Source organism: Chionomys nivalis, chromosome 10 (assembly GCF_950005125.1).
Source record: "Chionomys nivalis chromosome 10, mChiNiv1.1, whole genome shotgun sequence".
NCBI lineage: Eukaryota > Metazoa > Chordata > Mammalia > Rodentia > Cricetidae > Chionomys > Chionomys nivalis.
The window spans coordinates 6,181,267-6,208,846 of NC_080095.1; the positions used below are offsets into that span (position 1 = coordinate 6,181,267).

At 47.5% G+C, this 27,580-nt stretch overlaps 1 protein-coding gene across 1 annotated transcript in view; it reads right to left on the reverse strand.

Annotated features, from left to right (window-relative positions):
* Ptprn2 (protein tyrosine phosphatase receptor type N2) overlaps window positions 1-23,411 on the reverse strand; it is a 722,848-nt gene extending 699,437 nt beyond the window's left edge. Inside the window, exon 1 of the mRNA XM_057782319.1 lies at window positions 23,147-23,411. Coding sequence (XP_057638302.1) covers window positions 23,147-23,255 — 109 coding nt within the window. The 5' untranslated portion in view covers window positions 23,256-23,411. The remainder of the gene's footprint in view (window positions 1-23,146) is intronic.
* Window positions 23,412-27,580: the final 4,169 nt, after the last annotated feature.

Sequence of the window (27,580 nt, forward strand, 5' to 3'; positions counted from 1 at the left end):
ACTCTATTGTGTAGGATTTACAGTTCTCTCATAGATGGCCATCATTTGCAATGAAAATCATGCCTGTCTCATCACACATAGAGAGGGCAGCACAAAGTCTCCTGCAGGGGAGGAGCTTTTGGAGACCTGTATGTAACTTGGTTCAGATAGCCAAAATGAAGACCAACTGCAGTGCCCAAGGGGCACCCCATCTGGACATCAGGGTTTCTTGGGGCACAGCAAGGAACTCAAGAAGTGGGTGCCATTAACCCAGTGCATTGATTTGGATATGAACACCCCCAAGACCATGTGTTGTCCACATGTAGAGTTATTTAGGAAGGGTGGCAAGAACTTTACGAGTTCAGGCCAGACTGCAGGGAAGCAGGTGAGTGGATCCTTCCAGGAACCTTATCTTATACTGTTTCCTCTCTGCCATGGGTTAAGAACCTCCCTCACAACATGCTCCCAACTGCCCAAGACCATGTTGCCAGGACGTGGGCAGAACCCTCTGAAACTGCAAGCTAAAATAAATCCTTCCTCCTTCAAGATGGGCTTTCAGGTATTTTAGTCACAATGACCAATACACACAGGTTAATTTTTCTTTTGTTGCTGTTGCTATTGTGACTGAAACAAAAACAAAACATGATGCAAAGCTCACACGCTAACCATTTTTCACTCTACAGTTAGTACAACTTATCTCACACATGTGCAGCGTGAGATAACAGCACTCTAGAATGTTCTCACCTTTCCAGGTGACTCTCTCCATCCCCGTCCCAAACCTGGCATGTAGGTCTGCTTCCTGACCACAGAGCCTCATGCAAGGCAACCCATACAGGATCTGCCTATTGGTCACTGGCTAATTTAGTTAGAATGTCCTCCAGGCTCGTCTGGGTCACATTGTCAGAATTCCCTACCCTTACTGAGGAAGGCTGGAGAGATCAGCATTTGTCATATAAGCCCAGAACCTGAGTTCAATCCTGGGAGCCTACACAAAGATGGTAAGAGAGAACCAGTTCCACAAAGGGTCCTCTGGCCTGTGAACACCAAAGACCACACACACACCAGTTAATATTTCTACAAACTAAGTAGTGCTTCACCACATGGCTAGATGACCTTTTGCTTTCCCGTGCTGATGGACATGAAGGCTGCTTTGCCTTTCCCTCTCTGAGCAGTGAGTGCTGCATTGACCCTGGCTGGGTCCATGTCATCTCTTTACCTGCTTCCAATTCTTTGGGGCACATACCCAGATGCATGTGTATTTTCAGTTTTCCATCATATAGTTTCTGGTTGTGTTTGTGAACCCACGAGTGATTGGCAGAAGAGATTGGCACTCAAGAATACACCACATGCTGTATAACCAAGTGGAGAGCGCAGTGGTCAGCAAGAGTTTCTGGACTGGTGTGGTCAGGCTTCAGACAACCCCCAGGTTGCCACTGGCTGCCCCTCTTTAGATGAGGAAGACTTTGGGTGCAAAGCCCTTTGAGGGCAGAAGCTCATTGTGCAGAGTCAGGGGTGAGAATGTGGAGCTCCTGGCTTCCACAACCTTATCAACTTGGCCAAGTCAGGGAATCTCAGAAATACAGAAAGATTAGGCAGATATGGGCATTAAATAACTGCTTACGGTTCTTTGCAGCCAGAGTATCCCAATAATTCCAGGAGGTATAATAGATGGTGAACTTTTCAAGGTATTCTTTAAAATTATGAATTTGTAGTGTCTGTTGCCACAGAAAAAACAGAGGATTCGAATATGAGAGGTCAGGATGAGCCTGGCAAACACGGAAGATGGATCTTGGGTCCACACGACTCTGCTGGTCCAGGAGCAGAGTCCCTAGCAGCTGGACATGTTTGTACTGATCAAGACACTTCTTACAGAAAAGACTAAACAGACCAGCTGGCGTGGCATTTTGTTCTCCTTACAAAGCAAGCTGGGGTCTGTTCCGACCCTCAGTGAACTCTGATTCTGGTTCCCACCTGGCTGTCTAGTGTGGCCCAGCCAGTAGCTGAGGCCTCCCAGGTGCCTGGCTAAGAAACTACACTCTAGCAGCGGCCACGGATGTTTGGGTCACATCACATCATGGAGTCCTACAGCAGGCGAGAGGTGATGGCCAAGGAAAACACAAAGATAAGCCCCTGAGAGGCCTGTCTCCACTTCATGTCAGCCCTTCAACTGTGCACTGCCTGAAGCCCCACAGGCTGAAGCTCTGAGACAGTGGGTGATAGAAAGCCACAGGCCTTCAAAACGGGTGCAGTGTGTGACAAAGAAACGCAGACATGTGTCCCATAGCATCCAAGGTAGCTCTGGGGGCATCGCAGCTCAGAACAAAACAAACCCACAGACTCATCACTAGTAAACAACACAGACATCCCCCCAGAGGCTGGAGGCTGGAGGCTGAGGCCAGATGCTTGCTACCTTAGGTGTCTTCCCACTGTCGTAGAAGGCTCCTGCAGTTCCCTGTAACTCACTGCAATCCTGAGTGACTCTTCCTTCCTCACAGGCTCTTCATCAGAGGCACCACTCCAGGGTGCCATTCCTTAGAGTTAGGATTCCAGAGGTAAGTTTGAATGGGTCACACATGCAAGCTGTAACAGGTAGAGGGGGCAAGCAGACCCTGTCTGTCCCTTGTGTAGGAAGACTCATAAGATCAACTGTAACCAAAGCAGCAAGCAGAATCAGATCGATGCAATGACCCCCAGGGTCTGATGCATTTAGACTCTGCTCGTTTCCTGCATAAACAGCCATGTTAACATCACTTATTATTAATAGACCATTTAGCACTTAAGGGCAGCAGCTCCCGTCCTTACACAAAGCAAGGATACTGCAGGAAGCCTGGAGAAGAGTGCACGGGATTGATCTATGTGAGAGACAACACTTAACAACACTGGCGGAAGAACTGAGCAGCACACCTCATGAAACACACACGTGCCCGTGCATGCGGACACACACACAGAACCCAGGCTCTCATGTGGGTGACAGTGAGTTAGAACCATCACCACAGGACAGACCTTTAAATACAGACTGCCTCCCAGAGAGGCCGCCACCCAGATTCCCCAGCAAATGTCCATGAAGAGGACACACACACCCACTGACGGCAGGAAAAGTCTCAGCACAGTCACATGACCCGCCGAGAGATCCCTGCCTGGGTATCTCCTCCAGACACAGGTAGTTTGAGGAGGAATCTGTCTTCCCCCAGGGCAAAGCTTTAGACTCTTTCTAATTCTGAAGCTGCTTTCTGGTAAAGGCTGCTCACAGAGAGTAAACCTAGGATGAACGGTCACCAGGGCCTTGTGTTTGAGGAGGAAGCAGGAAGCATCCAAATGGAACCCAAGCAGTGTGCATAAGACTCCAAATTCCCCAGCGGGACAGACAAAAACTGTCCTCTCTTGTGTGGTCTTCTTTCAATGAGTATTCATGAGAAGAAAAGGAGAGCACTCGCTCCCGTGGTATAATGGTTAACGCTCTGGACTCTGACTCTACCAATCCTAGTTCGTATCTTGGTGGAGCCTATTCCTTGAGGAAGAGAAAAAATACAACACTGTTACAAAAATGATGACAAACGTTCCCAGGAATAAATGGACCCAGAATGCCAGTCCCATCTTGAATTTATAATGTGTAAAGGCACTTGCTGCCGAGACTGACAACCTGAGTTCATTTCCCAAGATCCACGTGGTAAAGAGCAGAACTGATTCTTCTGCAAGTTGTCCTTTGACATGTGTTACGATACATGCACACACATGCACATGCATGCACACACACACACACACAAGCACACACACATGAATGAATGAAAAATATAATTTGAAAAAGAATAGGGAAAATATTCTGTTGGGATAAAGGCAAGGATAAACAAGCAGGATATCCAGGAATTTCCTCTGCAAAACCATGAGGTTCATAAGGTATGCTGCACTTACATCTGAGTGCCAGGCCTCCATGTCCCTAGTAGTCAGGGCCCGATTAGCATGGTTTATCTGTGACCACACACACACACACACACACACACACACATACACACATGTCACTGGGTCATGACCCACACAGCCCATCTGCAGTCACATACCTCGTACACAAGGCCTGATTAGGATGGTCTATCTGTGACCTACACACACACACACACACACACGTCACTGGGTCATGACCCACACAGCCCATCTGCAGTCACACACCTCGTACACAAGGCCTGATTAGGATGGTCTATCTGTGACCTACACACACACGTCACTGGGTCATGACCCACACAACCCATCTGCAATCACACACCTTGCAGTCAGGGTCTGAGTAGCAGGGTCTATCTGTGACCTCACACACACACATACACACACACGCACATCACTGGGCCATGACCCACACAGCCCATCTGCAGTCACACACCTTGCAGTCAGGATCTGAGTAGCAGGGTCTATCTGTGACCTCACACACACACATACACACACACGCACATCACTGGGCCATGACCCACACAGCCCATCTGCAGTCACACACCTGGCGGTCAGGGTCTGAGTAGCAGGGTCTCTCTGTGACCACACACACACATACATCTCTGGACCATGACCCTCACAGCCCATTGCAGTCACTCAGACAATGATCACATAAGAACAGAGAAGCAGCATTATGTGCAGCCACACCAAAAGCAAAGGAATCTGTCTGAGGAGAAATGGGTCTTTTGGGAATATGGCTGGGACTCCTGACATCAGTGACATCAGCACTTCCATGGCTAAACACCAAGGTGAGCCCAGACAGTTCATTAGAACAACGGCTTCCTGTTCTAATTCCAGACAGGTCTTGGTTCTAAGAGCAAACCCTGACTGGGAGGGACTTCAGGTGCTGGCTGAGATCTAGGCACCTCACCAACCAAGAGTGCACTTAGGACACCCAGAGCCTTGCATGCGAGCCTTCTATGCATCTGTCACCCTAATGTGCTCTCTCCATGTGAAAAGGAGGAATCAGTTTATCTGAGCAGGCACTGCTACCACCACACCACACATGACAAAACAAGGACAAGGAACTGCTGGGTACCTTTCCCCAGGTCACCAACTCTAGCCTAGGTGTTAACCATACCATTGCCCAAATATTAACCATTTCCTTTCCTTAGAAAAAAAAAACAATAAAGCCAATCTATCATTAAATAAAACTTGGGGAGGGGAACACTGGTGCGGGAAGGCTCTGCTCAAGTGCTAGTCCCCAAGAGAAGAGAGAAGATCTTCTTAGGCCCCTAGGTCATCCGTGCAGGCCGCTACCTGAGCTGACCTCCAACTCTAGGACCCAGCTGTGGCCTACATGGAGAGTGTGGAGCCCTGTCTGGGTTCTGGACTTCCTCCATCAAAGGAGTCTAAAGGAGAACAGATCTTTTCTCCCCCTCGGTTTGCTCAGGTGGAAGGCAGACGTAAGCACACCCTTTCCCGAGGAAGTTACTAGCTGCTGGCCTCTGCTTCAGCTCCCCACATTTTCAGTTCCTGTCCATGCATGGAGACACAATCAGAAGTCAGAGGAGACTCCCTGGCCCCAGACTACAGGTCCCCTGACACCACATCTGCCCATGTCAAATGGTCTGTACCTTTACTAGGCTGCACTGTCACTGTGACCAACAGGCCTGGCAAGGCTAAATGTGGTAACATTTCCACACTTCATACAAAATCAATTAGCTAATATACAGGCCATATCTATTTTTGGAAACCTTTCCTCTGCTGTCATGTAAAATGTCAAAGCTGAAGTCCAGGCTCTTACTCATTACACGCATGACGACTCCTGCCACTCGGGGAACATGGCAAGCAGGTCCCCAGTGAACTACAGCTAGTTAGCAGGAATGAAGGACGAACCCGTGAGGGAGACACAAGCTAAATAAAAGAAGCAGACAGAAGATGGGAGCTTTGGGAGATGCTCTGCAGAGATTAGAGACGGCACATATCTCATGGGTGAGTTCCCTGAAGGTAGGAGAACTCAACTAAGCCAGTCCCTAGTCTAGTCCATCCGTGTCACGCACGTGTATGGGACTGTGGTGACTAATCTTGGTTGTCAACTTAAGGGGGTCATAAACCAACTAAAACGCTAATATGTGGGAATTCCTGTGAGGGACTTTCTCATTCAGATAGTTTGAAGTGTGAAAGCTCTCCTTATGTGGGCAGCATATGGAACAGGGAAACTTTTGTTCTTTGCCTGTCTTCCTGCACTCTTGCTGGCAAGTTCATCTATCCTGTAGCTGTGGCATTCCTTCACTGTTTTTAAAAACAGCTTCTTCAAGCAAAAAATATCAAACGGAAAAAAGAAAGCATATTTAACAAATGGTGCTGGCATAACTGGATGTCAACCTGTAGAAGAATGAAAATAGATCCATATCTATCACCATGCACAAAACTCAAGTCCAAATGATCAAAGACCTCAACATAAAGCCAGCCACACTGAACTCATAGAAGAGAAAGTGGGAAATACACTTGAACGCATTGGCGCAAAGGACCCTTCCTAAATATAACCCCAGCAGCACAGACACTGAGAGAAACAATTAATAAATGGGACCTCCTGAAACTGAAAAGCTTCTGTAAAGCAAAGGACATGGTCAAAATAAGACAAAACGAGAGCCTACAGAATGGCAAAAGATCTTCACTAACCCTACATCAGACAGAAGTCTGATCTCCAAAATACAAAGAACTCAAGAAATTAGTCATCAAAAGAACAAATAATCCAATAAAAAGGGGAGTACAGCCCTCAACAGAGAACTCTCAAAGGATGAATCTAAAGTGGCTGAGTGACACTTAATGAAATGTTTAACATCCTTAGTCAACAGAGAAATGCAAATCAAAACAACTCTGAGATTCCATCTTACACCTGTAAGAATGGCCAAGATCAAAAACACTGATGACAACTTATGCTGGAGAGGATGTGGGGTAAAGGGAACACTTCTGCATTGCTGTTGGGAATTCAAGCTGGTACAGCCCCTTTGGATGTCAGTGTGGTGATTTCTCAGAAAATTAGGAAATGACCTTCCTCAAGACCCAGTAATACCACTTTGGGGTATATATCCAAAGGATGCTCAATCATGCCACAAGGACATGTGCTCAACTATGTTCATAGCAGTGTTGTTTGTCATAGCCAGAACCTAGAAACAATCTAAATGCCCCTTGACCGAAGAATGGGTAAGAAAAATGTGGTATATTTATACAATGGAATACTACACAGCAGAAAAAAATAACAACATCTTGAATTTTGCAGGCAAATGGATGGGGCTAGAAAACATCATTTTGAGTGAGGTAACCCAGACACAGAAAGACAATTATCACATGTACTCACTCATAAGTGGTTTTTAAACATAAAGCAAAGAAAATCAGTCCACAAACCACAATCCCAGAGAATCTAGACAACAATGAGGACCCTGAGAGAGACATACATAGATCTAATCTACATGGGAAGTAGAAAAAGACAAGATCTCCTGAGTAAGTTGAGAGCATGGGGACCTTGGGAGAGGATTGAAGGGGAGGGGAGAGACAGGGAGGGGAGCAGAGAAAATGTAGAGATCAATAAAAATCAATAAAACAACAATAACAAAAAAAACCCAGCTTCTTCAGACTTGCAACACAGACTGGAGCCGAGCAGCTCTCCAGACCTTTAGTGCCAGATTGAGACTCTGAGACATCTGGCTTCAAGGACTCAGACACTTGGTCTTGAATGTGTTAGACAGCCCGTGCTGAATTACCCAGACTATATCCTGTAAATCAAATAAAACTGGTTGGTTGAATGAGAATTGCCATCACATCTTTGAATCCCACCAGTTGGTGGAACTGCTTGAGAAGGTTAGGAAGGGTGACTTCATTGGATAAGGTGTGCCACTGACAGTGGGATTTAGAGCTGCAAAAGCTCACACCATTCTCTCTCTCTGCCTTGTGGTTTGTGGTTCAAGATGTGAGCTCTCAGCTGTGCCTTCTCTCTGCCATTATGGAATCTAATACTCTGAAACCATAAACCAAATTAAATGCTTTCTTTTACAAGTTATCTTTATTATGGTGTTTTATCACACCAATAGAAAAATAACTAAGATACTAAAGTGTGCATGCATGCATATACAAACACAGACACAGAAGGGGGAGGAGAGAGAAGGAGGAAGGGAGAGAGAGAATTCTGTTCCTTTAGAGAATCCTGATTGATACAGGGACAGATGTAATCATCAACCAAGGCTGCAGCTCTACAACCCTGGCCTGGGAGAAGAAACAGCACACATGGTGGTATAGAGGGACAGTGCTTTCTCCATGAAATGTTGGTGCTTCACCCACCTGTGTGTCACAGAGGGGACGGTCAAGAAAGGCCAGCCTCTGGAGCAGAATCTTCTCTGAAGAGATCTGAAGAAACATAGCTGTTCAAATGCTGGAGCTGGAACCCCAGAGTTCTCCCAGACTGGGACAAGAACCACACCACCGCACAAGGCCAGCTCACAGCCTCCTCTAGAGGAACATGTCCGCACACTCCTGGATCACTCCTCCAACTTGTGGTAAGGAAAGTGAGAGTCTTGGGTGGATCATTCCCAAGAACTCCTTGCCTGTGCCCTTCAGCTGGCCTTTGCCCAGTTCCCCTATCTGCAAACCATCGTGTATTCCAAGCGTTCCCTCCTATGTCTTTGTAGTCTTTATATTGCTATTAATTTTTGGCAGTGCTGAATATTCCCAGTTGCTTAGCCAGATATCGGGGCACTGCAGACCCAGAACCCTGTGAGTGAAAACCTGCAACCTGGAGCAGTGGACACAGAGATTCCAGACCCAGATGAAACCATAGAGGGGACACTCCAGTTTCACCCATTACTGTGGGGTCTAGGCTGCGGGTTCGGGATCTCTAATTTCATGTCTGTGGGGAAATCTACCAACTTTGCAGCCAGTGACTGCAGAGCAAGGTGGGATCTATACACAAATCCAGTCAGAATCATTCATTTTAATCTCATTAGTCCAAAGCGGCTAAGATCCAGCTTATCACAGGACCTCCAGACACCAGCGTCGGGGCTCAGGGGGCCCAGACAGCTTGGGCCACTCTCAGACTAGGCCTGCCCCCCACTGAGGAAGCTTTGGTTTCCCACCAACTCCCCATGGATCCCCTTGATTATGTGGGGTGCTTTGTTTCTGATGTGTTCTGTTTCATTGTCAGCACACCTAATGAAAATCATCTCTCTTAAGGGTCCCAGAAGAACCAGCCTCAGACATGTTTTTCCTTCCTTGTCCATAATTATCAAAAACCAAAGTTCACCCTTGTGATGAAACATGGGCTTTGCATGTTGTAATCACTCAGCAGACTTCTCTCCCAGAACAAGATAAGGATGTTCTCAAACCAAGATCAATGCACACGACACACAATGCCCTCTAGCACCGAGTGAGTTAACCATGGTCACAAAGGCAGACACTGAGAAAGCACTGGAATAGAGGGGCTTGGTGATCTTCTAAAGGCAAGGAAAGTCTTGGGGGAAGGGAGATTCTAGAAGGGTCTACCCCCATCATATCTGCCATACAGTATCTGAAGGTCCTAGCCCATATAGAAATTTGTTCATTTACTGAAAACATGTTCTTCTGAGGGGCTGATTATCTGGTTCCTGGGACAGTGGCACCATGCATTCTTGGTGAGAATAGAGGAATGTGCCAAAGCTCTGGTTTCCTCTCGGCAAATGCCCAGTGCTGGTGTGGACAGAAGCAGCCATGGCAGAAAATGAAATCTCTATAGATAACTCCTGAGGTTCCCCCTTACGTCTCTGTATTTTAGCTATACAGAGCATACCCAAAATGGAGTAATGCAGGAACTCGACACGTTTATGAAATGGCTCATAAGAAAACTCGTCTGTAAAAGCAAACAAGCACCAGAGGATGTCAGATTTTAGACCAGACCACACAGAGAGACACATGTAAGAAGAGACGCTTCAAGCTGCCCCAACCACCCCATCGCTCTCCCGTTGACTCTCCAATCACAGACTCCACGCAGGAATCATCGGGCAATTGCTCACCCATCCTTGGACTCAACGCAGCACAGTCTCGTGAACTATCAGTGTTGCACTTCAATGTCACCCAGATATCTGCCTCAGCATCTCCAAGTTTGGTTTGAAAATCAATACCTGGCCACTTGCATTGACTCTTTAAAACAAACAAAAACTCTTGTGAACTCTATCCTCTTCGTAACCTGGATGTGACTTGCGTGTGATTTGAGTACTGCGGACATTGGTGATTGAGATTGAAGGAACAAAGAATCTATAATTGTTCCGAGTGACTCCAAGAGCTCTTGAGTCAATGAAACTGATGAAGCTTGTAAACCTCCTGACCTTATAGATTCTGACACTGTGGGAAGACAAGTGTGCTGCTCTGTATTACTGCATAGCGTATTCATGACCCTCTCTGTGTTTAAGGATCCCAGCAGGCTCTTTGGCCCTAACCCTTGTGGAAATGGAGCTACCAATACAACAATATCTCCATGAGAGTCACACTGTACCTACTGTACCTTCCCCACTCAGTCCTGAGACACCGCATGAACCTTGCCCAGGACGCATGGACCGCAGCCACCATATCCATGCATCCCTGGTCACCCCTCTGGGAAAAATGACTCCACATGCCCATTGTCCCCTACCCCCTGCTCCTGGGTCTTTGTCAGGCAGCTGATTTTATAGCATCCATCCAGATGCTCTGGTGCTCTATCTGGAAAGGATCACCAAATCCCAAAGTTCACTATCAGTCATGGAGCTCTGTCAGGGAGCTTCATTAAAACGGCTTCTTGTTTTGTTCTTCAGCAGTGACTCTGCTGGTATACAAAAAGAGATGGGGGCACAGGAGAGGCCACTAGGCCCACTTGTGCCACAAGCACAGCTAAGAAACTTGAGAATGTGCGTCTATATTTTCTAAATAGTTTAAACTGCATCCCAATTAAATCAATAAAGTCTTGTTTTCTGAGATGAAGGGTGGCTAAGTCAGGCTGAGACATTCTGAGACTCATAATCCATATGTAAAAAGTCTGTTAGTACGATGGACAGCAGAGGCACTTCCTGGGGGTTGGTGAAGAATACACCCTGCACAGAAACACTCAAGGAACCGTTGTCCTCAGACAACACCCCATGTTACTGTCAACACCCCATGCTACCCTCACCATTTTGGACCTAGCCAGACAAATCCAAGCGGGTAAAGTGAGACTTGCCTCAGGATCCAGAAATACCAAAGTCAGGAGCCAGCAGGGCCACAGCAGTTTCTAGACACAGCCAACCAGTTCAATATGAGGGAACTTACAGAAATTGCCACTCTTCGGTATCGTTTTTAAAAAATAAAATACTGGGACTGGGGAGATGGTTGAGCTGGTAAAGAAATTTTGTACAAGCATGTGGACCAAAGTTGAGATTTCAAGCACTCATATAAAACGCTGGGCATAGTGGCACATGCCTGAGACTCCAGCACCGGGGAGGCAGAGACAGGAGGATTTCTAGGGCTGTGTGCCAGCCAATCTAGCCAAATCACTGAGTTTCGGGTTCAGTTAAGAGACCCTGTCTCAGAAAATAAGATGGAGAAATGATTGAAGAAGACGTCTATTCCAAATGTGGCCTCCATATGCACTGATACACACATGGGGGAAGGAGAGAGGGAGGAAGAGAAGAAGAAAGAGAGGGGGGAAGACAGAGAGACACAAATGTCAGCTCCAAGCCCAGAGGAAGCAGCAGAGCCCTGTACCCACACACTCTTAGGTCTCTCTATGAAGACCCACTGACCACCAACCCAGAGTCATGTGACTTTCAGAGCCCCTGTTAGGTCAGTTCTATGGCAAGTCATTTCACAAACCTCAGTCTGGACCCCTGACGTAGAAGCTACGCACAAGGGATGACACTGGCCTGAGGACCCTTCTTCGGCACTTGAAGTCTACCCTTGATAGTGTGTGAACTCTTCAAGAGTTACAAAGAATGGACGACTGGCACACCCTGAGGCCGGTCTGTGCCCTGTCCTAAGCCATGGTTTTCAGGCCTCACCTTGCCTTTACAAGCAGCTTTCAGCTCATCTATAATGCCAACACAGACACAGCGTGGATGTGCACCTCGTTCCATGCATAAACAGTGTTGCCTTCCGGCACCACCCACAAAGTATCACCGTAGAAACTCATCCAAGTAGATTGGAACCATGAGAACATATGGGTACCTTTAAACCATCAGGAAAAAAACAGGTCCAAAAATGTACTGAACACATCAGACCAAAGAAGGGTAGGACTCCCAAAACACAGAGTACACTTAATACTGTGAAGGCAACAATCCCCAACCTGTCATCTATCTGCATGTGCACATGGGTGTACACACCATACACACACATGCACACACACACACACGTGCACACACACCCCACAATTCACAAGGTCAAGAGTCAGCTTAACTCAGGCCCAGGCAAGGAAGCCACAGGATGGTGATGCCAACACACAGAAGGGACTTACTGGTCCATACTTCCTGACTCTGCTCCTCGGCACACACCAGGCAGAAACCAAACTCCACCAACTAGACCCACAGCCAGCAACAAGAGGGTCAGTCCTCTTCTCTCCCTAAGGCTTCTTCTAACTCAGGCCATACAGGACATCTGTATATATGTTCAGAGAGTAAGAAGCCTAGTGAATCTGGTCAGTTTGGTGACTCCCTGGACTTCATGAGCTTCCCTGAAGGACAGAATGCTTCACTTCCCTCTGTAACACCCTGTGTTTTGATGAGCTTCCCTCTGAGTTGCAATGTTTTATCTCAGAGGACACTGCTACATGACAGTGGGGGCTGAACTCAACACCTCACTCATGCTGGACAAGTGCCCACATTCCCAGCGACATTCCCTACGTGCCCACTCTGCTTCAGAGATGCCAGCTTCCTGACCAGGCAACACAGGTCCATCCTGAGCATTATGGGGCACTGGGGGCATTTCTGCTCCCCATACTCATCTGGTGCTTAGCCCTTTCAACGGAGAACCACTAGCTCATTCAAAAGAAGTGAAGGCTTCCAGGTCACAAATTGAAATGGCCCGCCATGCTTTCTTCAGGGATACTTCCCCCACTTCTTGATTTCTCTTGGAAAAGCATCGCCTTTTCAGTATTCTAAAAGAACTCCAGCATGTAGAACGCAGCATGGCTGCGCTGTCCGAGGGCAAGCTCCATCTGGAGTTAGCACCTATTTAATTTTTCACAATCCTTTCCAAGATATGTCATTTTATATAAGATTATTTAGAACAATCTGGAATTATTTTACCCCATACTACTTGACTTTAAACTCCTTATCTGATGCTTTCAGAGTTCCTACAACAAAATCTAACCACTGAACAAGCGGTATGGATTATGAAGCAGTGCCAATGCAGAACAAGTAGATCACTCTTTACCACTGAATGCCGGCTGATATCATCAATGATGCCATTCGCTCACACCCTAAAAGGGCTTTATGTCAAATTTCTTCATCAAAAAGCATAATATCTATATAAACATCCAGAATTTAGTTCAATTGCATTTTCACTTTCCCACAATAGCAACAAATCGAGACAACCTTCAAGATCTGTATCTTTACTTCTCAAAAAGACAATGGCCAGACTGGCTTCCTTGCTAGCTTCTGACACTGCTTGTTCCTTGCAGCTCCCATATTTTTAACAGACTTCTTTTGGCATTTCCCTGGTCATGTGCTTGTCATATGAGCTGCATTCAAGGTTTCCAGTAACACGATTCACATATTTCTATTTCCTTGGTTTGTGTGCTGTGACTGCCACCAGTGACCAGACAGACTCAGTTTTGCTTTTCCATATGCTAAGAACAGAAAAGTGCTTGAGATATAACAAAAATGGAAAACAAGGAAACATGATTACTTCCAAACTATACTAAAAATAAAGTCTTCATTGAGAGATGTGGGCTTTTTGTTTTTATTTGATTTTTCTTTTTTTCTACTTAAAAGTTACCTGGTCCGGGGCTCTATGTCAGTTGGTAAAGTGAGGACCTGAGTTCAGTCCCTAGCACCATGTAAAAAGCCAGGCATCGTGGTGCTTGCCTGTAATCCTAGAGTTGTGGATGCAAAATGAGTGAATTCCTGGCCTCGATAGCCAGCAATGCTTAGCCTAACTGGTGAACCCCAGATTCTAAGGAAGGAACCTGTCTAAAGATCAAGTGGCAACATATGAGAAATGTCATCCAAGGTTGACCTCTAGCCTACATGAATACCTGTGAGTGACATGTGTACGGAGAGACAGACACACGCTACACTGTTAATATATTGTTTGTTTAGCATATTCCAGGCCACAAGTTTGAAAATAAGAGCTTACTTTTGCTGAATAAGCCCTGAACTTCCCCCAGCACCTACCTTACTGGTCCACCAATTTCAGGATGCCACTGGTGTATCAACCCATGTATTTACTTATACCTCAGAATTGCAAAGACATGATTATTGCCATATAAAACTCAAACTGATTAGTAGTAGCAGAACCACAGAACTTCAGAGCTGGTAGGGAGGAGAAAGGGGCTCTGGTGTAAGAGGGGGGCACGACCCCGTCCAGATAACACCACTCTCACCATCTCATCCCACCAGTCTCCATAACCCTGAGGGCTCATGTGTGTCAGGAGAGTGAGGAGAGCACTGGCCCTCATCCTGATGGCTTTAAGAGAAAGCCTGGCTGCAGAAAAAAAGAATCAAAATGCAGCAACAGAGACCAACTGGGAGCTGTAAAGGAATCTGACACAGCTCCAGACAGTGTACCCCAAAGGGGTGCTGCTGTGCAGACTCCCCAGTAGGTTCCACTGAGTTGTCTCCATCACCACGGCACTCTATAGGCAAGGACTGGCCAGCAGTTATTCTTGCCTTCCCCTGTGACCCATGGAAAGCACAGCCAGGCGCCGGGTGACAAGAGGCAATCCTTAGAGTGCTCAAAAAGCAGTGCAATCTAGACATGTCAAATACACTTCTAAAATTAGTTCAAATTGCTTATTTATCAAATGTTTAATGATAGAATATTTTAAAGAAGATAATATATCTGCAAAGGTGATATGCTCGGGCCTAGAGAGGTGGCTCCAATGTTGAGAGTGCTCACCACTCTTCCAGAGGAACTAGGTTGGATGTTCCCTACCCCCATGTTGGATCTGTAACTCCAGTATCCAGAGATCCCTCTTCAGGGTTCTGTGGGCTCTAGGCACTCATGTGGAGCACAGACACACATGCATGCAAAAACACCCATACATACTAAAATCCGCACTCAAGATTGTGAGAAACTTGTATAGCTAGCAAGGAAGCTATATTTCTTACATTAAAGAACTTCAAGTTGTTTGAAGTGATGATGTGAAAAACATCTTGAGTGAGACTATCACCATTATTATCCTTATATGGCAATACAGTCAGGTCTGCATGCTAACCACAACATGCTTGCAAAATCCACTCGTAGTCTTATTGTTAGGGTATAGTTTTCTTTCTTTCTTGTCTTATTTTCTATTTTATTTTTGAGACAGCTCTCACTATGCCATTCTGGCTGTCCTGAAACTTTCTATATGGAGCAGGATGACCTTGAACTCACAGAGATCCAGGCCTCTACCTCCTGAGTGTTGGGATTAGTGAAGGGGGCCACCGTGCTCAGCTAGAATATACTTTTCCTTCCCGTGAAACAGCACAGTTCCTGTAACCCTAATTATCCAACTTAAAGTTACCTATTTCAAGGGTCCAAGAACCAGGCACCATGATAAAACAGATGTGAACATGATGCAGAGAACATATGTCCAAAAAAATGCAGGTGTGAGGATGTGGGTACAAGGATACAGGTGTGAACATGTAGGGGTGAGAGTACATGGTAAGAAGACTGGGGTAAAGCAGATGTAATAACAACCAAAGTGAAGAGATTGGAAGAATTAGGAGACCAGAGTAAGGATGCAGATGTGAGGGTCTAGATGTGGGGATACTGGAGTGAGCAGGCAGGAGTGAGAAGACTGGGGTGAGAACATCTGTACAAGGTAGATGGGGTTGAGTCCGGTGAGGCCTAAAGAAGGTGCAGCTGTGAGAAATCAAGTATAGACAGGGGCTTCCCTGACTTTGCTGGAGCTGTACGTTCCACGGTGACGTCAACCCTCTTTGACTAGAATCTACAATGCTGGTGAGGTAGAGGCTAAATTAGCTCTACTACAGCTAGCTCTGGGCAAAGAAGAACACTTCCAGGGCTCTTGGTAGACATAGACTCGAGGTAGGAAGTCCTCTGATTGGTACTCGGGCTTTGTCTCCATGGGACACACCAGATCTCATTTGCCAGGCTCTGACTGTCTCGGGAAATATGTTGGCAGCTGATCTGGGCTCAAGTCACACCAGTGCCTGGCTGGTGCCATGAGCTGCATTGCAACACTGCCAGAGCATCAACAGCAAGCCACAGCCAGCACACACAGCTGCTCCGCCACACGGAAGCTGGTGCCCTTAGCCAGGACGCTCCCTCTCCCTGGCGAAGAATGTCTAGCCTTTCTTATAGAGTCCCTCCAGCCATGCCCAGACATACCCTATAGCTGCCTGCAGAATTCCACTCCGAATCCAGACAACTATCCAGGGCTTGAAGGTCAAAAGGCCAGTTTGGTGTGGTGGGGTGTGCGCCTGCCTTATCTGCACACTTCAGTATGACAGGGGAAATGTAAGACTAGCTGAGCTGAGGCTGACCCGTGGTGGCAAGCAGGCGCAGGGTAATTCCCTTTAGTGGCTTACTGTCCTCCATAAAGACGAGAACACACAGGTATCCTTGAAGTTTGTGTATCATCTGAAGGAAACAAAGCAGTGTTGGGAAAATGAACTTTATAGATACCTGACTTCACTGGTTACTCTTTCATCCCTGCCACTATGGAAAGGCTGGAGGTTTGGAAAGCAAACAAGTCATCCATTTCCAATATCAAAACTTCTGAAAGCAAGCCAAATATATGAATATGATGAATAATATAAAACTCAATATGAAATTCACACCTGACCAAAGAGCATGTTGACAGTTCCCTGGATCGGACCCACCAGTGGCCTCACAGAGGTGATGGAAGAGATGAGCCTGGCCATGGGGCAGAAGCAGCAGCCTGCTTTGTTCAGCTGAAGCCTCTATGCCAGTGGAAGACAGAGTTCTTCTAAGGACCTGTGTCCTAGAACAGGTTCTCTCCCCAGCTCCGGGGCACCAGAGAGAGGGAGGAAGCCCATGTAGGTGATACTGCAGGTCCAGCATTGCCCCCCACACATTCCTTTACCACCTATGTTAGTTATTTACCCTATCACTACGATAAAATACCCTGGCAAAGGCAACTTAAGGAAGGTTTATTTTGGCTCTCAATTCAAGGATGTAATCTATCACCGTAGGGATGTTCTGGGGCAGCAACAGCCCGTGGATACCTACACAGAACTGCGGACCTAAAGGAACTCAATTGCACCATAGGCAATTTTTTTTCATATTATGTATGCTCGATGTCTCAGTGTGCATGCAAGTTCTCATACATACGGATACCTCTACTGTCTGAGCACTGGGATCACAGGTGGACCATGATACCCATGTTGCATTTACATGAGTTGTGGGGATCTGAGCTCAGCTCGTGATTGTATGGCAAGTACTTAACCCACCATTCTCACCCACATGAATGGTAATTTTCTCTCTTTAATTACATGAATATGTGAATAGAAGTGCACGTGCCTGTGAGACCAGAGGCAGCAGATCCTCTGGAGTTAGAGTTACAGGCAACTGTGAGGCACCCAACATGGATGCTAAGAACCAGACTTATGTCCTCTACAAGACCAATGTTCCGTTCCACTGCTGAACCATTTCTCCTGCCCTGGTAATTCTAAAACTGGATTTTGAAGGCAAAGCTCAGCAGCATTTTTTATAGCTGAGCATGTGCTCCCTCAGCATGACCCTCTCTCTCTGGACCAATGGTTATTCCTTCCCTAGAGCTGACAACATCAGGCAGTGCTCCTAGAGGAGGCAGGTGACAATGCCCCAGTCACTAAGCGGAAATACACTGAATTCAATTGCTTCTAGGAAACACTGCTAGCTACCCAGTTCTCCTAACCAGGGTTCCAAGCTCCTGTAGATAAAGGTCCCAGTTCAAAGTCCACTTCTAGAAAAGAATATGTCACCATGGGCCAGGTATAGGTTTGCATATGGGTATCTCAGGAAATGTCCTTAACTCCAGCAATAGGGAGGTACTTACTCCCAGGGGAGCCTCACCCATTTTACTTCCTGCCCTAGATATTTAAAGAGCAGTTGGATGAGTTGTTAGGAATAGCGCAGATTAAAGGGGGGAGACCTTCCTTGAACAAGCTATCTGTTCCATTTGCAGCAGCAGAGAAGACTGTTCGGGGCCTCCTATCAACTGCAATCAGAAACAGTAAGTCCAGCTGGGTCTACATTTACCAAGGTCAGTTTAGAGTATTGTGCAAACAGCTGCTAGGTGCTTCTGAGTGAACTGAGAGGTATCCACGTGGTCAGCTGTTTGCTTTCTGTGGGAAACAGAACGTCTTGTCAGAGTTGATAAGACAGGCACACTGGCCTTTGTCTCACACGTGATCAGGTGAAGCCTCTACTCTTTCCTACGGCTCTCATTTGCCTTCTACACATAAAAGAGTCCCAAGCTACCAAGTTTTACGTGTATTCAAGCAATTTTTAAATATCTGCCTTACAAAGCCAGAGTTGCATTGAGTTTGGGGCATATTTACCTAAAAACATCTTTTCTATTAATTTTCTATTAATACAAATTTTCTATTAATTGAACAAGATGACCAAAAGGAACCTGTGGACAAAAGAGTTTATTCCAGTTTACAATTCAGAGGTCATGCCACATCACGGGAGGAAATCAGGGCAAGACATCAAGCAAGGCAGGAACCTGGATGCAGGAGTTGAAACAGAAACCATAGAGGAGCATGCTTCTGGGCTGTTCCTTACAGCTTGCTCGCCCCACTTAATTATAGCACCCAAGACCATCAGCTCAAGGTTGGCACAGCCCACAGTGAGCTGGGACCTACCTACCACATCAGTCACCAATCAAGAAATGCACCACAGGCTTGCCCATAATTAGTCTGGAGGAGGTATTATCTCAACTGAGGTTCACTTTTGCCAAATGACTCTTATGCCAAGTTCATATAAAGCAAGCCAGCACACAGAGGATTTGTGAGTCTAGAGTGTCCTCTACAAATAACATTCCTCCTTCTTTATTTAATTCTTTTTTTTTTTTTTTTTTGAGACAAGGAAGGTCTCTCTATGTAGCACTGGCTATTCTTGAACTCATTCTGTAGACCAGGCTGGCCTTGACCTCCGACATCACTGTGCTGGGATTAGAGGCGTGCGCCACCACTGCCAGCAACAACTCTTCTTAGTAAGAACATGAGAAAGGAAAAGTGAAGTGACCCATCCCTCCTTCCCACTCTCCTCTTCTTACCTCACACTCACATAAAACGAAGAAAACCAAATAAAACTGATTCACAAATCAGATAATACTGTGTGTGAAAAAAAATAGAACAGTGTAAACAAACAAAAAACAGAAATCGCCACATAGAAAATCTACAAGGACTCCAGGGTTGATTAGAGCATCAGGCCTTAAACTTAACACGTCCACCTACTTCTCCATCTGACTGACTACAGTCATGGTCTTCCCAGGGGATGGGAGACCAAAGCAAAACCTACACTGTTGGAAGTACATCAGATGTCTCAGGAGTGTGTGCAGGATGAACTGACGGCCACCTGGGAGTAAAGCAGATGCAGATGAAGTATCCTCTTCCTGGGGAGCGGTGATAAGGATGCTGGGACACCTGGCACAGACCTCTAATTGGTAACCTTGACAAGCAAGTCTACTTTGAGAGAATAGCTGTAGGCATTGAAATGGACAGCAGGGCTCAGCAAAAAGAAGCAATTTAGAACATCTTGTTAATTCCCTGCTTCTCCCTCACAGACTGACATATAAACTGTCATCTCTGGACAGAAGAAACAGCCACCACACAGCCCCATGCAGGAGCCCCATTGTCTGGCACCTCTTTCTGCTGGAAGACCAGAGTTCTCCACAGACCTGGAGCAAAGCACCTGAGGCTGATGGAGACACAACCACCAGCAGAGCCAGCTTCAACCCTAGGGTAGGGTGAGCTGCTCATTTCTGTAGAAGCAACAGAATGAAAATTTCCAGGCCCCATGAGGCTAACATGGATCTGCGCTTTTGTGGGAGGAAGAATCTTTGATTTAAAAATAAACAATCACGCCACGCAGTTCACAAAGCCAGTAGACTCCTGCCTCTGCCAGCTCTGCCTCTTAGCTCTGCGTGGGCTCACTGGTGAATGAAAGTACGCGTGGGCAAGTGGGGAGGCAGGAACAAAGGGTCACAATGAACATTCTGTGTGAAAGGTGGGCTCCGGCTTTGGCAAATTCAGTTCTGTTACTTTAGCCAGAGGCCGGTAGGATCCTTAATCCACCTGCCCCTTTGATGTGGGGGGGTTACCTGACATGTTCACAAACAAGCCTCCTTGGAATTACAGAATGGTGTTTTATGTTCAAGTCAGACCTCAGGAAAAACTCCTGAAAACCTTAAAAGCACAAGGTCTTGAAATTCCAGGCAGAGGCAGAGGACAGGGGACAGAGTGAGCAAGGACACCCAAAAGTGAGAGAATGTGTAAAGAAAGTCAATGAGCTGTCATGAGACTGTCCCCCCATTTCAGCTGTACCTAGTCTCTCAGATCATTGAAATCACTGGGGACTCTTTCCTGCCAGAGATTTAGCAAAAGGGAAGGTTCCAGTGCAGAAGCTAAAACTAGTGTGAAGCCAGGTAAGATGGAAGCTATATGTAGCCTCCTGGAGCACGGCTCAGAGTGTTGAGGATAATCCCAGGTATACCACTGGGGGCCCTGAGTCACACTAAGAGTTTTGGCACCATTTAAATGGGAAAAAAAAAACCCAATCACTAAGGTGTCCCATACTGGGAGAACTAGCCCTTCTATCTTGGTAACATCTAGCCTTAGTTCTAACCCACAAGGCTATTTAATGCAGTGGAAGACCAGAGACAAAAAACAAGAACACAAAACAAAAATGTGGTTCTCCTTCAACTATCTGTTCTGTAGGCCTCAACCCAAGATTAAGTTTTAATAAATAGCTAAATAAAGAAATATATGTTAGGACTTGGGGTGTAGATCAGTGGTAGAGTGTTTGTTTAGCATGCACAAAGTCATGGGTTCAATCCCCAGCATTGAAAAAGGTGGGGGGACTCAACAACAGATGCCTCAGCTTCGACAGATTCCTCCTTTTGTGTCTTCAATTATGTACAATTATTTGAGTCAAGGCAACTGGCATGGCTGTTACAAGACCACAGAGCACACAGCAGCAGCTAGTTTCACAAGGTGATTGGCCGTAAGCAGTCTCTGGCCTCCTAAGAATGGGCAGCCCCACTCAGGGACAGTATGCAGCCAGTTCAAGAGGAAGGAATGCTGGGGTCAGTGCATACTGCTGAAGCCAGATCCAAGTATCTGGAGAACAGAGGGGTTGTAACTGTCACCTAGAGGCTTCGAGACATTCCTGAGGAAGTCTATGTCTGTACTGCTGACCCACAAAACAAACATTCCTGAGACTGTCTTATGAATCATGGTATCACAGTCTGTGACAGCATTCCACTCCAAGATGGTAGGGGAATAGTCACTGACCTGACCCTTTGGGCTGAGCCATCAGATAACACTTCTGCCATGTTCAGGGTGGAGCAGTAAATGCAGGCCACACCTTTTGATGACATGAATCAACTTCACTTGTTGTCAAGACAACGTTGCTGTCTTAGGCAGGTGTCCAGAACAGCTCAATGACTTCTTTCCAAACACTTCCACCTTTGAGTTTCCTTTACCACCCCTCTCTTCCCCAGCCACCTTCTCCTTTCTTTGTGCTTTTGGTAAAACGCTATGAGCTGGCAATTACACAGGAAAGTAGTTCCTCCTCCCATGCTATGCCATAAGGTAGGTCTGCCTCTGCCGCTGTCCTGATTCTCCCTGACCTGTGTCCAGCCTTGTGAATGTAAATGGTAGCATCTGGCCATCTGGGCAATCAGCCCTCCCATGAAAGTGAAAGGCCAATTTTTAACCAGTAAGAAGGGAATACAGGAGAGAAAAGTGATGGGTATCTTAGCCTTCTGGGCTCACCTGGGGTGAAGTACAAGCCACACAGAACACACACACCTACTGAAAGCTGGACATATTTGGACACCCAATAAGGAATAAGGGGCCTGTGAACTGGTCCTGGGGCAAATAGACTGGGAAAAGACCCATTCAGGGAGTCTTGGGTGGTGGGCAGGGGCCTCCTTTCCATCATAAATATTTCCTCCAGCTGCAAACTTAACTAGACCCTCAGTGTGAAAGATTAGGAAGTCAGGATGGCAGGGGGAGCAAGCCCTACACCAGCCCAAGGTCTGGGAGAGCAAAGCCCACCTCCTTCCTTCAGTCCCTTTCTTTGAGTTTTGCATGGTGGAAACACCCTTGAAGAGCAGAAGCAGGAGGAAGGGGTGTGGAGCCTGAGGGGAACTCAGCCCAGGCTGCAGCCCACCCCTGTCCACCTCCCATGCACAGGCGTGCACACTCTCTCCTGTAACACTGATTGTTGTAGCCCATTATGTGTGGTAATTCTGGCCCCAAAGCCTCTTACAAACATTGGTTTTATGGTAAATCTCCTTAACAGACAAGATTAGCAGGAGGGAGGTGCCATGTCAGTAAGGCCACCAATTTTGCCCTCCCTCCCTGTCGCCTTTCCTTTTCCTTCCGCGTGTCAGAAAAGGAAAATGTCGGTCCAGCCTCCACCCGCAGACCGAGGATTTGCCTCATGAGCGGGGAATGGCAGGTGCAGAACAGGGTAGCAGGAGAGGCCAGGATCCATCGCCCAACCACTCTCTTAGCCGCGTCCTGGTCCTTCAGGTAGCACGCGGAGCACACGGACACGTAAGGAACACGAGAGCACGCAGGGCTCATAGACATTTGGGGCACGCGCAAAGCGTGGACACTCGGGGATGCACAAACATGCGGGGCGTGAACAACCGTGCGGTTGAGTTGTTCCGGGTCCCTAGTACCTGACTCGGGAGTCGGTGGCCAAAGGGGGTGGGGTCGGCCACTAGGGAGGGAAACTGAGGCGGGTGGGAAGCGAAACCCGCCCCAAGTAGCCTGCGAGGACCGGAAGACGCGCGGCGGGCCCGCGGGGCCTGCGGCTGCGCACGGGCACACAGGACCCAGCTCCTGCTCCCATCCCGGCACCCCTCACTCACCCAGGCGCCCCGGGAGCTGCCGGCCGCGGGCAGACGCGGGGGCGGGCAGAGCGCGAGGCAGTGGCGGCGGAAGCAGCAACAGCAGCAAAAGCGGGAGCAGCGGCCCCATCCCCGCAGCCGGTTGGAGCTCAGTCCATGGCCGCGCGGGAGCGAGGACCGACGGGGTAGTTAGCGAGGCGGCGCCAGCTCCTTTTGCTGCGCTCTCAGCGCTCCTGCGGCGGCGCCGGCCGAGCTTCAGCACCGGACAGCGCCACCAGCCCCACCCCCACCGCCGGCCCCGCCCATGACCACGCCCTCTGTCAGCCAAGCACGCTCAGACACGCCCACCTCGCGGGGATGGGCTGGAGGGCGCGCTCCCGAGAAGCTGCTGTCCCTCCAGCCTGGGGCCTTTGAGGGACACCCTGTGGTACCGAAACGAGGACATGGAGAGGACAGTTGGAAGTGTGGCTGTGCTTCTGAAACACCAAATTCCTCCCTATTCCATTGTGTTTTAAATTCAACGGACAGTTAGTAAGTGGCAGTAGCTGTGGGGTGTGCAGCTGTAGATCCACTGGGAGCTGCATCTGAAGGTAGGCAGAGTTTGGTCTTGGCAACAGGAAACTAAGTTCATACAGAAAAGAAGCCTAAAGAGGAGGCTGATGGGATGGAAGGTCTAGGTGGAGGTCCTCAAACAGCACAAGTGGAGTCAGGATGACCGTGGTGTGTACCCCATACTGTGATCAGGTCGGGATTTCAGACATGTTTGTCTGGGGTCCTTCCATGCTAGCAGTCCAGCCCATCGCTGGAATGGCCAGTGGAATCTTGCCCATCGCTGCCAGTGCTGAGGGACCCAGTGCAGATTCTCGGACCACTTTCCCAAAGACCCAAAACAAAGATGGGATTCCATGGGGCCCCCTGCCCATCAGAAGACTATGGGAGGCTGTGCATATGAGTGGGTTTGAGTGTGACAGTCTCAAAGTGCGCATGCTTGTAGGGCACAGGCACTACCTCCCTCACTTCTTCCACAAGGAGAGTCTCCTCCCAGTTCGTGTCCTTGTGGCACTGCTAGGAGCCCTGGCCACCCACATCTGTTTGCTCCCCTGCCTGGCCCGCCTTCCCACTTCCATCCCTCTCTAAAGTGTCCCTTGTCACAATGGCCCTTGGACAAAAACAGCTTCTATTTTGTCTGACTAGGGTTTGGGGTGGCTGCGAGGGAGTTATATTTCAGTCTAACCTATCTACAACTAACAAAACTAGGTGTTGGGCCTGACAGTTCTGAGATCACCTACTTCTGACACCTGTTGGGCCCCATCCTGACTCACCTTGTCTCTCGGTCTCAATAATCAGCTACGTTTTGTCTCAGCCTCTCCTTCTCACCTTGTGCCTCAATTGGGGAAGTGAGAAGTCACCTTTATTCCAAAAGGCCTTGGGGACTCCTTGGGAGAGAAAGCACCCACGCCAGAAGACACTGTCCTCTATAAAGCCAGACCAGCTGTGGCCTGTGGTCCTGCAAAAGTCTGTTTGGTTAGGAAGAATGGTGAGTCTAATGAACACTTGGCCCTACTTGCCATTTTCAGTAGCCTAGACTGCTCCTTAGCAGCTAGGACTTTCACTCTACCCCCAATGGTACAAGTCCCTTGAGATCAATGAGACTGAGTCCCTTTCAGACTTTAACAACTGCTGCCAGTGTCATGCCTCAACCTAACTAGAGCATCCACGAGCCAAAACAAGTGAGTTCAGACGCAAGAAGATGAAGGACGATAGAGTACCACCTGACAGCCTAGGTGGGCAGATATGTCCTCTGAGATCCTAATAGGCATCTTATGATCAACAGGAAAAGAAAGGCTACGTCGGCCCTTCATGACAGAACAGCAGGATTCAGACACTGAGGCCCAAAACGTTCCGTTGCTCAGTGAGTTCTCGGGAGGGCTTACCAGCTTGTCCTAATGCAGTTTGAAGTTACTCGGCACAGAGGAACAGCTGAGCAGTAGAGCACTCAAGTAAGAGTCACTACACCTGCATGTAGAAGGGTCAGTTCCCCCAAAAGTCAGATCTGATCACACCTGCAGGGCCTCAGGGACTTGTGGAGCCCACACCATCTGTCACAACCACAGGCAGCTAAATAGGGCACCAGGAAGACCCAGAGGCGCTCACCAGAGCAGCCTATGCCTACATCCTGGAGCACTGTTTGTTTTGGGCTGTGGTATCTCTCTCCTCATCTAGCCTTGTTTGTTGTTCAACAGGTTGAGGTTATTTGACTTGCTGCCTAACAGTTTCCTGAGCAAGGTCCTATCTCACTCACTGCCAGGGCCCTGAACTTCAGAGCCCTGTGTCAACATAAAGGTAGAAGAAAGCATCCAAGAGGGAAAGTGAAAACACCATGGGCACAGGAGAGACTGCATAGATTATCAACAACAACAACAACAGCACAGCTCTGCTGAGATGCTCAGTAGATAAAGCACCATGCGAGTGTGGGACCCATGTGAAGGTAGGCACAGTGGCACCAGTCTGTAACGCTGCTTCTACAGAAAGATGAGAGGCAGAAATGGGAGAATACCCAGATGTGAGGCAAGCAAGTTACTAGCCTGGAACTACACTTGGTTTAGGTCGTGCACACATTCAGGCTTCTAACTGTGCAAACGCTTGGTCAATCTAATGATGTTACTGCATGTGTCAGCACTCTGGGTTACATCAGAGTTGACCAGGATTAAACCAGGATGTTTAATAAGGACTAGAAAGCATTCAAACTGGAGTTGCTACGCTTCTAGTTTTCTGTTTTAAAAAAGTCACACGGCTGAAGAGATGGCTCAGTGGTTGAAAGTGCATACTATTCTTGCAGATCTGAATTCAGTTCCCATGGAGGCTCACAATTGCCTATAATTCCAGTTCTGCGTGCATCTGGTGCTCCTGTCCTCTATGAACAACACGCATATATGCACACGTCGTATTGTGTTATAAAGAAGCTAAAGAAGGCTATAGTGGTTAGTCTACAGAAGAAAACTGATATACAAACTCTGTTCAGGAATGATGGTTTGGTTTCTTTGTTGTTGTTTTTTATTTGTTTGTTTTTATAAAGAAAGAGACTCAAAACCATGATTGGGCCTCAAGATGGGAGGGAGAGCACTAGACAGAAACATAATGGGACATTACAGGACAGGAGAGGCTGCCCTTTAAGTCCTGGAGAACCTTCATTAAAAGTGGGAAAGAGAGAGAGGCCTCCAGAGGAGCCCTCAGAAGCCTTCATTCCTAACCAAATTCATGATCAATTTCCCTTAGAGTCATGGGGGGAGGGGCAGACTCTCAGTCCAAACCCCACAACAGAACAAAGGAAGGACCTAACTTTTATAACCTTTTAGGGGTGGCAGGAGGCTTCACATCGCATGATTTATATCACCATATCATATAAAACAAAGAGCAGAGAGAAACCAGGTACCAAAAACAGCTCTGTCAACTCACAGAACAGCATCCTTAACTCCATGTTCCAGGAGGTAGGTCCTGATTCAGGCTATGGGATCAAGCCTAAAGGTGCAAGGCCTGTGTTTTAACTACAGAGGGGTGATGAGATGTGTGTAGGCCCTGGATGCAGAAGGGCTCCACCCACAGCATGTGACTTAACACCTGTCACACAGCACCAGGTGCCATGATATCCTTCTCCAGATAGAAGGCCAGGGGTTGGTGTCTTCAAGCACCAATGGCTGTTGAAACAGCTCTACAAAGGACAAACACAAGAGAGGTAGTTTGGATGTAATTGGCCCCTATAAACTCATAGGAGTGACACTATTAGGAGGTGTGGCTTTGTTGGCGTAAGCACAGCCTTGTTGGAGAACATGTCACTATGGGGGTGGACTTTGGGGTATCCGATGTTCAAGATACTGTCTGTTGTTCTTTTGGAGACAAGGCCGCACATGCGCAGGACATTCTCCAAGACACACCTGGATTTCTCTGGACTACAAATCCCAGCAACCCAATGGGAAGCCACGCATGCACAGGACATTTTCTCCCAGACACCTGGAGCCCCCTTAAAACGGGGGACGTCTCAACCCGCTCCCTCTTCTTCCTTTCGTCTCTTCACTCCCGTCCCTTACCTGCTGCTCCCCCCCTATTAAAGTTTACCCACGTGGGACCCTGCGTGTCTCATGTTTCCTTTCCAACCCCGCAGAAAGAATAACACTGTCCAGTGTCACAAACCATTTTCTGTTGCCTTCTGATAAAGATGTAACCAGTACCATATCTACCTGCATACTGCCATGCTCCCTGCTATGATAGTAATGGACTGAACCTTTGAACCATAAGCCACCACCTCAATTCAATATTTTCCTTTATAAGAGTTGGCATGGCCTGAACTGACCTTCCCCTGCAATTATGTTGATGACTACTTTAATTATCATCCTAGAAACTTCATCCAGCAACTGATGGAAGCAGATGCAGAGATCCACTGCTAGCACTGGACTGAGC